At 29.0% G+C, this 12162-nt stretch overlaps 2 protein-coding genes and 1 long non-coding RNA gene across 5 annotated transcripts; 1 reads left to right on the forward strand and 2 right to left on the reverse strand.

Annotated features, from left to right (window-relative positions):
• Positions 1-864: 864 nt before the first annotated feature.
• Positions 865-1849, reverse strand: LOC115236656. Its single transcript, XR_003884224.1, has 3 exons — positions 1641-1849; positions 1505-1559; positions 865-937 (listed from the first exon to the last, which is right to left on the reverse strand). It is a non-coding gene; the product is annotated as an uncharacterized LOC115236656 (long non-coding RNA).
• A 1029-nt stretch (positions 1850-2878) lies between these two features.
• LOC115236436 (transmembrane protein 164) lies at positions 2879-9115 on the forward strand. 3 transcript variants are annotated; one of them, XM_029808904.1, is made up of 7 exons: positions 2879-3038; positions 3378-3722; positions 3830-3946; positions 4024-4102; positions 4247-4347; positions 4424-4761; positions 4954-9115. In XM_029808904.1, exons 2-6 carry the CDS (start codon positions 3405-3407, stop codon positions 4706-4708), a joined length of 900 nt encoding a protein of 299 aa, XP_029664764.1. In that variant the 5' UTR covers positions 2879-3038; positions 3378-3404; the 3' UTR covers positions 4709-4761; positions 4954-9115. The 3 variants fall into 3 exon arrangements, with proteins under 3 accessions (XP_029664764.1, XP_029664755.1, XP_029664772.1); XM_029808895.1 differs by having other exon boundaries at positions 2907-3212; XM_029808912.1 differs by lacking the exon at positions 2879-3038 and having other exon boundaries at positions 3363-3722.
• Positions 9116-9290: 175 nt separating this feature from the next.
• On the reverse strand, positions 9291-12070 carry LOC115236673 (F-box/SPRY domain-containing protein 1; the record flags this gene model as incomplete). Its single annotated transcript, XM_029809268.1, has 3 exons — positions 9291-11310; positions 11494-11584; positions 11744-12070. Coding segments are annotated over 3 exons (513 nt in total), but the record flags the coding sequence as incomplete, so codon positions are not given.
• Positions 12071-12162: the final 92 nt, after the last annotated feature.

A 12162-nucleotide genomic window follows, 5' to 3' on the forward strand; every position in this document is an offset into this window, starting at 1 on the left:
ATAATTGAAGTACATTCTTTCACGAGATAAAACTCTTTAAGACTAAAGTCGCGAAATTCTAGGAATAAGAATCGGAGGCGTGCCGGCATATAAATTCAGCGCATTCGCCTCTATTACGAGAAGTATATATATGCATCGGTTATCTTTGTAAGAAAAATATCAAGTATAAAAAATATACTATAATTACGAGAGATTATATACCGCCGGATCTAATATTTATAAATATGATTTACTTAGTTGTCACTATAGTGACTCATGACTATAACAGCTATGTAGAATTTTATGCAAGAAATAGCACATAAACGCAATAGAAAAATTTTCAAATTCATGTCAATATTATATGTATAATATTATACACACATATATGTGTATGAGGAATATATAAGAAATATTAATTGTGTAAAAATGTTCGCATTATAATAACATATTGATAAACCAGATTTAAGAATCATCATTTCTATCACAGCTCTATCGCAGCAAAAATATTGTTTAAACCATTTCTAGACAAAACGATTGTTATACAACATCTTTTGTTCTAATTTCATGATTGGCTCTTATCATATGATAGTACTATATATATATATATATATCCTATCTCACAACACGCATAAATATTAGATTAAATATAAAAGGATGTTCTACCATAAAAGTTCTTCTTACAAAACATACAATGTATTATCTTATTTTAATTGCATCAATGGTACTAATCAGTTCCAATAACTTATATTTAAAATGACGATGCCAAAATATAGTATGCTGTATTAAAAATTGGGATAGAGCTGCGAGACATTGTATAAAAAATCGTTTAGTTTGTCTAATTTGGTTTATATAATATTAATTTTTAACAAAAAACTCACCGTTTATGCAGTCCAAACCTTTCATTTCTTCATTTTATCATGCGTTACCACTTGATCCTTCCAGATTCTTTCAGCAATTACTATAAAAAAGAACAAAATATAATTAAAATGTTGCATTTTCCTATGTTTATGATGTTTTCTTTCCTTCTTATTTTAAACCATCAATTATATTCGTTTTCAATATAATATGACTATTGGTACAAGTGTATCATTATAACATATAAATTTATAATATTTATAATCTATTATGTAGTTATTACAAGCACGTATAGATAATTAAATAATAATTGTAAAATAAGGAAAAATAAAATTGTAAATACAAATTAAAAGGAACATAGAAAGATATTTTATTTTGATGATAAAATTTAAGAATATTAGTGATAAGATGTTTTATTCTGTATCTTATTATTTATCTTTAATTTTTATAATACTATATATATCACTTGTACGTAACTGAAAGCTTTAATTTGATATTTTATTATATTTCAAATTTATAAAGACAGTATTCCTTTAAATTGATTACTGTTTATTACATATTATATATATTATTTATTTTCTAATCATCATTATATATATATACAAAGATGGAAATATATACGTACTGATGATAATGAAATTTCTTTAATTAACTATAAAACGAAACTTACCGATAATTCGGTAAATTCGATAGAAATTTAATTGTGGATGTAGATTTAACCGCACCTGTAAAAAATCACGAAATAAATTAATACAGGCGGATTAGATTAATATCGAGAATGATATCAATTGATGAATATTATGTACCTTGTATTGTGGGTGGCGATGATTGCACAGCGTTCCATGATATTCACTGCACTTAGGATTAATCGAGCTAAATTTTACTAATTTTAGCGTTAATCGACAGGCAACGACGACAAATAATACAAAACACAACACTCCCGTAATTCACGCACTCGCGACTTCCGATATTTCATCGCGTATACGCGAGATGCGCGCGATATCGATGAATAAAATACGCGGAAAATGGATCGACGAGTAAACGGGCGCGGACCGTTAGAGAAATTGGCGATTCGAAAAATTATCTGCAGCTACGTCACTTTTCAACATCACGTGATATGCGCGTAATTAATATGGCGGGGGCGAATTGTACGTATATATGTGCATACTTCACACCACTCGTTGCACTTGTTAATCGAACTGGATTTTTCACTAATTTTAGCAATAATACGAGCCGAAAATGACAATGACATACATACAAGCAATACGATAATCCCGCGTAATTTATTCGTCGCACCCGATATATTGTCGCAAACTCGCGAGACGCGATGTCACGAGACACAGATCGACGAGAAAAAGAGCACGGCACGTTAACGCATTCGCGGCAATATCACTCCAAATATCATAGTAATGAGTATGACGTAGGATACATATATGCAACTTCATACCGGCGTTTAAGGTTATCGAATCAGACTTCATTGATTTTGGCATCGAGACGAACTGCGACGTCAGTATACGATACGAAATATGACAATTCTCGGTGACATCTCACACGGGGCTCTCGATATACCCGATATATATTATCACGATCGGCGCGAGATACCGGTACGGTAAATGCGTACAAAGCTGCTCGACAAGCGCGGGACTCGCGACGATGTAACTTTTCGAATGTCACGTGACATGCGCGTAACCAACATGGCGGAATTGCCTATTGTGGCAACTTTTTGAAACTATTTTATTATTATTTAAATTAAAATATTATTTTTATTATTTAAATTATTATTAATACTTTATTATTAATTTTATTATTTGTTTCACTTGGCGATCGCGATGCTCGTGGGATCATTTCCTCTTTCGTTGTTCGTCGATAATTGAACAAAGACAGATAATGCTCGCGAGAATTGTGATCGCCAAGTGAAACGTAATTTTGTGCATACTTTGATGCACGTGTCGTTATCTGCAGGACAAATGACGAAATGTTAAGATTATATTCAGTTTACCCGCAGAACATTTTTGCTATTTACCGACAGTATCGGCCAATCGATCGGTTCGAATCATGAGGGGAGGGAGGTTTCGAATACCGCGACTCAAGTCCACTTTGACAGTCCGGCGTATTGTAAATTGTTTTGATTTATAGTGCGGACACGTCGCAAGCACGGATCACGTTTCGGCGGACGACACTGTTTCCGAAACTTTTTATTTTAGGTATCACGATTATACACGTGCGAAATGATTGACAATTTAGCAGCGAGATCGATAATAAAGCGTCATACTTGGATAAGAGCTTTCGTTAACGTTTAACCTTACTCGGTTTTATCAACATAATTGTCGTGCGATAAAATGATTTCATAACCTTTTTTTTTACGATGTATAATATATGTAAGTAAAAAATATCTACGTAATGATAATGATAACACCTTCGTATCTCTCCCGGTTTGTCACGTTTATCACGTTCGTGGCCTTGTCACGTTTTCACGTATGTCATATATGACACGTTTGATGGCCAGAAAATATTAAGTTACAGAATAGCTCGTGTTGTTCTAGTTCCAAAGGAGAAATTAATTTAAGACGATGTTCGAGTGGGCATACGATGGTATAAACAGCTCCATACCACGCAACGTCGGTCCAGAATGCGCAAATTACCTGTCTCTGAAGCGAAGGATAATAGAAACACTATTTATATCTGTATTTATCATATCCTGCATCGTATGGGGCCTCAAACATGTAACGTTGCCAAAGAAAGTAGCCTATGTCAATCAGGACTGTGTGGGCAGAAGAGTCTTGCTAATTATAATGTCACTAGTCCTAGGAATGGAGATTGGTTTTAAGTTTACTAGCAGAACCGTTATATATTTGTTAAATCCGTGTCATATTACAACGGCGCTACAGGTAAGCTTGATTTACTGTTTTAATTTGAGCATTAAAATAATTTGGTATTCCCTACTGGATGTTGAATTAAATTTTTTTGCTAACACATCTCTTTTGTTGCGATATAGCTGTATCTGCTGGCTGCGGATCCTAGCCCAACAGTCACAGCTATCTTCAGGATACATTTGAATCTGTTGAATGGACCAGTATTGGCATATCTGTTTCCAGAAACAGAATCTAGAATTGTAAGTTATAGCATATTAGCATCAAGCAAAATGCATTTTTGAATAATACAAATGTATGTTTTTTTTCTTTTTTTTAGATATTTGCAGACAAATCAATGTATTATATTCAACATGGTTTGATGCTAGTAATACCATATTACTTGTTAAGGATTGGAGGTAATTTATCTATATTTAAATACAACAGCAATTGAGTCTATGCCTATCAATTCGTAGTCATCTATTTATATCAAATTTCATTTTTCTGCTATTTTAAAAGCAGCAATTTTAAACATTACATTTACTGTTTTGATTATATACTAGGTGTATATAACATTGAGCCTTTCTCCGATATGAGCTGGTCAATCCTCAGTTTTGGCCTCAATGCAGGATATCACTTTTGGATTCTTCAAAGTGTTGCCTTGGTTTGTATATCAAACTTCTTACTTGAATATTATAGATTTAAAAATCTTTTTTGGAATATAATTTTTTTTTGCGTAGCCTGTACAGGTGAATCTTAGTCACATGTTATGCGCAGCTGTTTTGGATCCATTTGAAGGTCAAAATTATCGAATATGGGCAGTAACTCATCAATCAATATTATGTCCCATACTATCTAAACTGTTTAGTTATGGATCCAATTTTTTCTTAACCAAATTTCCACCAACTAGGGTTAAGCCAACATTAGAATGCACAATTCCAAATAAGAATTGTACACATGAACAAAACGAGAAGTTACATGAAGACTCTAATACCTCAGGAAACGGCCATACACATTTTGATTAATTTGATGGCGGGTATTGTTATATCAAGGGTATATGACACTTCATCTTGATCGAGTAAGTATTATATATATATATATATATTTTTTTTTTTTTTCTTGTGATATTTTAAATATGATATGAGAATCTTTATAATTTTGTGATATCTTCTTATATTACAATACGCATTTGCATTATTAATCGTGCCGATATTAGTTCTTATCTTATATAAGAAGATACATGGGAATATTAGATTTTTTTTCCTTGCAGACTAACGCATTTAATTATATCTGTTATACCATCTTTAAACATCATCTATAGGAAAGTCGACAAAAAAGGGGGAAAATTAAACTTTATAAGTTTAACTTTTTATTATACACTAAACACATAACGCGATGATTAATATATTCCCATTATATATTTTTTTTTATTGAATATAAAGAGAAAACTTAATACAGAAAAAATACTAAGATAACTTGATACAATTGTTGATCGTATTGGTTTTAATTCATTAGTCCACCAGATACTGATTGATAAATAGTCAATTTGAAATATAAATTTCTGTCCAAATGCTTATCATGCCTAGTGCTGTGCATAGATTAAGAATCTCAGAGATAGTGTGAGGCTTAAGCTGACGTCCAGTAACAAGAATAATCATACATAGACAATTTTAAAAATATAATTACACTATATATCTTTTACTAGATAAAAATGCATTATAAATGAACCATTTCACGCATTTTTATATTCATTTTTGCTGTGTGAAATAAGAATGGAAATATTCAAATAACGAAACTGCAATATTGTACCTACATATTATATATAACAGGTAGGCAAAAGTTTGAGATTTTATGGTGAATCTTCTTAGTAACATGATCCGAGATGCGTTAAGATAGCCCAACGTCTGCTCTAAAAACACATGACTATAATAACTAAACAGAAAAAAATTTATTTATTAATAATTAACATTACATTAGTGTGTTGTATTACTAATATTATATTAATCATTATTTAAAGAATGTAATATTAATTTTTATTTTTGCTTCTTTTTTTCAATCTTATTGTGGTTTCTGCAAGTATTTTTAAAAATTATTATGATTTTAATTGTATTTTAGACAAATATTGTTTAAATACGTTCTCTAAACTATAAAAAATTTTGAATGATTGTTATTGAGCATGAAGGTTTATAACTAATACTGCCTATACTAAGGAAGACAAATCGTGAAATCTCCTGAACTTTCGCAGTTTAAAAATATATATAATGTAGTCATATAAATATTTTGGCAACAGAAATTGTGTTTTAGGTTTGATTAATAATAATCTAGAAGCTCCATAAAGAGCTGACAAAACAATTTGTGTGGCGCATATTCAATGCTTTTATTTTAATAAATCCATGATTCTATTTGCAAAACTGGTCATGTATATAAAAATATTTTTATATGACAGTTCCTACGATTTAATCCTTTACTATACGTGTTCTCGTATGTAGAAATATATTCGCACTAATGTAACATAGCGAGAAAATTTTAGAGAGTGTGCTTTTTACAGTATGTATGGCACAATATGCAGTAAAGAAAGTAGGAATAAAGTACAGATATAAAATAAAGATATATAGTTAACACGACTTCGTATTAAAATACTATACACGTGCAAATTATAAATTAATCCTTTAAACTAAACAGAAATTGAAACTATTTTGAATAATGCTTTTACATACACATGTAAATGTGGAATATATATTATCTATATTTTATATGCTTTCAAATAAAACATCTTTCATATATGAAATGATGTTTGTATAACAGTCAGTTTTGAAAACATTGCCGCAGATATGGAAACGGCCTATGTTACTCGTGTAGAATTAGATGAAAATGCATAAAGTTCCATAATTTCAGTAAGCTGCCATTAAAGAAATAACCTTATTTTTCGACGAGCGTAGCTTGATATAGTACAGAATTTATGTTACGGTATTAAAAATGATACTGATAACAATAATGTTAGCAACGCCATAGTATTACTTATGATATGAAAATAATTAACATGGCGATCTTGTAATTTGAATATAAGCATTTGATTATATAGAAATCTTTTTAGGATACAGCATAATAAAATATATCACAAGTAATATTAATCTTTGAACTAAAGAGAGAACCATAATTCTTGCACGAGAATGTTCCAATTCTTGCATTGGACATGTATACTAGTATCTCGCAAATTAAACTATAACAGTAAGATTATTTTTGAGACATGGTATTATATAAAAGAGTATTCTCTTATATTAATTTTTTTTGTATTTTGTATTGAAATTGTTTATATATGTGAATAGTTGTTTCAAAGAAAAGATTGTCATTGTGAACGTATTAATATTTAGATTAATGCAATTGATTAGTAGATTGCAAATATTTTAAGTGGGAGAATTTGTGCATCTAAATTATATCTAATTTCCAAAAAGCAATATAATGTACTATTATTATTTAATAGTATTTTTTATTTATTAATCAAAAGCTAGTGGAGTAACACACTTTTTATATAATTGCTATATGACAATGCAAAGATATATGTATTGTAGATAGCATACAAAAAGGATTATCTTCAAAAATTTTATATTGCAAAATATAATATTACCCAATGCTTGTGAAATCCATTATTATAATGATAGAAAAAAATTTGCATACATGAAAAAGAAGTATATATAAAGCTGGAATGAAGATAATTAACTAGTTCATATATTTACATAAATAAATATATTTTATTAACATTCCATTTTTTATGGAATTTTGTATTTAATTAATGATATATATTTCAAACTTAATTTTTCGTTTGACTTATATATTTCTCCAATATGTAAGTTTACCTAATTATAGACTGTATTAAAATGAATTGTATTTTTTGTGAGAAAAATTCTCTTTGCACACGCTTATTAGAATATATCTCATTTGTGTATAGCTTCTCTTAATACAATTATTGTATTAAATAAGTATAATAGGGAATTAAATTAAGGAAAAGTTATATAATGTAAAAAATATATAGTATAATCAGGTATTTCGTACCAAAAGTTTAATTCCTTAGATAAGATGAATCACATAGATATATGATATGTCGCCAATGATAATTCTATTAGATATTACTACTTAGAAGTCAAAAAATGTGATTGTGTATTCTTTTAGAGTTTCTAATGCGTTTGATATGATGGCAATATTCTTTTAAGAGTCAAGCAATATTTTCCTAATGCGCGATAAAACAAGTTTGCAGTTTCGTTGTTTGTATAGTTTGTATTATTTTAAGAATAATTCCATGCATATAACAATAACAAGATATGTAATATGCAGCGCGCACACATATATGCACAGAATATCCCATATAAGCAGTCATTTTCTTTTATCATTTAAATTAAAAGAAATAGATCATAACAAATATATATTAAACAAATATAACAATATATTTTGACAATTATTTTATAAATTATTATATAAGTTTTATTGTGATTTGTGTGAAAATTGGCACGTGATTTCTATTTTTTCATTTTCGCGATGTAGTCTACTTTCAATTCCCATACATTAATTTTGTGATCGATGATGATTGTGTGTTAAGTTACTAATGCAAGAATCGAAAGTCAGACCGTGGGATACTCTATGTATATATATTATTATATATTTACTGAATTTTCGAATGTCTGCGAGCGCACCCATTTATTAATATTGTAATTTAGATTGTATTTCTTGCAATTATAATCGAGAATAAATTTCCCGTCAGTTTCAGCCTCATTTGTATTGTATTGATAGTATTGTCTGGCTTGTGCAAAATACATCGCCAGTATGTAAATTGTTCACGATTTTATATATCGTATATTTCGCGCGCGTGTTGCCTTTATAAATGCTGTACAAAAAAAATACGCAATTATACTTCTTATTCTTATCATAGAACATACAACATGTAAATAATATTGGTGAAGTCGAATACTATTTGTGGAATAATATTCTGGCGATTTTATTGTAATTTATGTTCTATGATGATTTGCATACAAATAAATGGAAATTTTATGGTGCAATGCAAATCAATCCCCAAAATAACTATTGAGATTCTGTTTCAATAGAATGTTTAGCCAAATTCAATCATAATAAAAATATAACGATTTGTTCCGTGACACGTACACGCATATTTAAAAAAAAAAATTCGGAAGAGTGTTTCTTCGCTCGAATATAATCGAGAACAGGTGGAGGAGAGCTTTTTTAAAACTTAATTTAGATATTTATAAAGGCAAACCCTCTCTTGATATAGTGCCATTGTGAGTTCTCGAATTCACGAATTAATAGTCAGGTACTACTTAGAGAGATATCTGAGATAGGTACATATGTAATATTGTTACTATCACTTGCGTTCGAGTTGTGAAAATATTGTAAGATTTTGGATAAAATGAATAAAGGAATTGTCTGGATCTAGCTATAATTTTTATCCAGATACATACATTAAGATTTAGAATATATAATCTCCATAATAGTGGACTAGTTATCAAACAGTATTAGTATTATCAAAACACAATGGAGCATTTAGAAGATAAGAATGGAAGAAGTAAAGCTTGATAAATTTCATAAACAAAATCCAATAGGTACATATGAAATAAAGTTTATTTCCCAAATATTTATAATCACTATGTACACGATTCTGTACAAAAGTTTAGAAAAACTAATTCACGAACACTACATACAGCAAACGCAATCACCATAATAAATATGTACAATATAAATAATTCTTACTGATCATACCTAGTTCATTCTAATCTCATTGGTATTCAATCTTTTATATTAAAAACAGCACATTATTTATAAATACAGACTTAACACAGATTGTAATATACAATCTTTCATATTTATATCTATTTATATATGTAATTGTTATCAACATAAAAATTTTCTAGACGATGAATGAAAAGGACAGTTTTTAATATTTTATGCAAGAAATATTTCTCTTGTGCATTCATTTATCCACAATAGTGGCATAAAAATTTATACAGCATATACATGAGGTATTAAAATGAGATTGACTGGCAACACATAGAGCATAATATATGATTTAAAGTCTAAATGAGATCTTATTAATGCAATATATAAGAATGTTAAATGTTTAAAATACGAGGAAAAATGCATTGCACATTAGACAATGCTATATAATTATTATATATTTTCTTTTTCTTTTTTTCGCATTTCTTGTAAAGAGAAATCATTAAAGTAGTATATGTATTGTTATATGAAGGTTTGGAGGTTCGCATTCATTTCGTTAAAAAAAAAAATAATAATATAAAATCTAGTTTTCTATTTAGGACGAATAATCTTTAGTGTGCTTATTGAATGAGGCCTTGCCTGAGAACCCGTTCTCTGTTTAATTTTAATATGCTACAAACTATTTTTCGCAATTTGTTCTTGTACAAAAAATAATATAGCTATACTCAATGAACACTTTAAGTGGGACACCCTGTATACTATTATGTGAAGAATTGCTTCTGAAAATCGTTTCTGGTTTGATTATATTATAATACAAAGAAAATATAGAACTAATCTTAAAAATTCTATATTAGCTTTCTATATATGTAGACAATCAATCATAATTAAATCAAACAAACAAATCATAGTTAATTTTTACAGAAAAATAAGAAAGATTTTCTTATTGTTTTTTCTGTTGCTAACGATATCTCATTCACAATATATCAATACACTGTTATATAATACAAATATATTAAAAAGAACATGAGCATTCTGGAAGAATACAATGAATTCATTTGTTCTTACTATCTAGCAATAAAAAATGAGAGGTTGCAAAGTTGTAACGAGTGTCCTGAGATTAATATATATCATAAAGAGAGATGTCAAAATATCGGAATATTCATAAATATTATTCATGGCACTAACATTAAAACGAAATCTTTTTAAAAATAAAAGATTATTAAGATATCGTGCATTGCATCTTTCTGCATAACTAAATATAAATAATAATAAATAATATTCTCTGCATGGAGATATTAAGTATGACAAATATATTACTCATATATATACATGTATGTCGAAGATTATTGATGACTCTCAATTTTAATTATAGCAATATTCATACACACAATGGCATCGTTTAATAAAAAGTATTTCAGTAAATATTACTGTTTCAGTAAGTATTACTGAAATATTTTCATACAAACAATTATTTAAGAACTAATATCACTTAAAGCCTCCATGTGTGTATACACACATAATATTACAATAATCAAAATCACTCTATTTGACTGTTCAAACAAACCAAGCCATTGTATGTACTGGATGATAAACTTTGCAGTCAAAATAAAATGTCTATTATTTACAATTATTGACCAAGTAATCTAGCAGGCACACATTCTCTGTAAAGAATATTGTACAGTTTGTAGTCGTGTGCTCTGTTCTACTTAAACGTAGACAATGTCGATATAGTGCAGAAAACTTGGCATTAAGAATGCATTGTACAGCCTCAATAGTGAGCTTTTTGAGGATATGTTTTTCTCAAATGTAATGTGTTAGCCATCCAATGGTGGTCCTAAGTATACCATGGACACTTCTGTGTTTCCATAAACTGCCGATACTGATGGATATAATCTCTTATCTGGTAACCCTGTTTATTAAAGCAACTTATAAAAATGTACATATTTCTGTTTTAAGAATAAATGAAAAATTCTTGAAAAAAAGTAGGAAAAGGAAATGAGACAACCATCTCAAACTGTGAATAGGAATAGAGTAGTGTAATAAATTATAACCAATCTACAGAAAAAAAGTAGAAAAATACATAGAGCCATACCTCTAAAAGCTACACCCAGGAATTCGTAATTCTTCTCAAAAGACAATGTATTATCATCACAATCTAAAATTACTCTAATTCTTTCTCCAACCTGTAAATAAAATAGAAATATATTTTAAAGAGATTTGCTTTTCTCAAATGTAATGTATATACATATTATAAAAAAGATTGATGTGCAATATAAATGTAAAAATATAATGATAATTTTACTTATTATATAAATGTGCATATATTTTATAAATTCAAATACCTGATACTTTGGAGCATTATTGAGTAAAGGATAATTTCCCTGTGGATCTCCATTATGTAACAAGTGATTATCAACAAGATTCCAACCCCAGGAATGTTCATCAGAACCAAGTAACGCTACATATCCATGACACAACAGAGGTGCTTCTTTAGTGGCTATTCCTATTACTGCTACCGTTCCTAAAGGTCCTTCCCAGATAACTTCCCAAGCATGACGTCCATGTCGGAAACCTATTTTGCCTCTACACGCATCTGTACTCTGCGCTACAGGGTTTCTGTAATGATATAGCAACTGGTGCGAGACATTTTGGATATCATACTTCTCAGATTATTTTGGTGCTTCTATAATATATATTATTATAATTTTTACTAGTTTTAGGAAATTGTATTATATATATGCTAGTAATTTATATATTATAT

The sequence above is a fragment of the Formica exsecta genome, unplaced genomic scaffold (genome assembly GCF_003651465.1).
Source record: "Formica exsecta isolate Colony F162 unplaced genomic scaffold, ASM365146v1 scaffold111, whole genome shotgun sequence".
Classification (NCBI taxonomy): Eukaryota; Metazoa; Arthropoda; class Insecta; order Hymenoptera; family Formicidae; genus Formica; species Formica exsecta.

Excerpts from the sequence above, each read along its gene's own strand:
- LOC115236436 (XM_029808904.1), top strand. The coding sequence starts at position 3,405 with ATGTTCGAGTGGGCATACGATGGTATAAACAGCTCCATACCACGCAAC. Across the intron at positions 3,723-3,829 it reads ATATTACAACGGCGCTACAG|CTGTATCTGCTGGCTGCGGA; the intron begins GTAAGCTTGATT and ends GTTGCGATATAG. Across the intron at positions 4,348-4,423 it reads TTCTTCAAAGTGTTGCCTTG|CCTGTACAGGTGAATCTTAG; the intron begins GTTTGTATATCA and ends TTTTTTGCGTAG.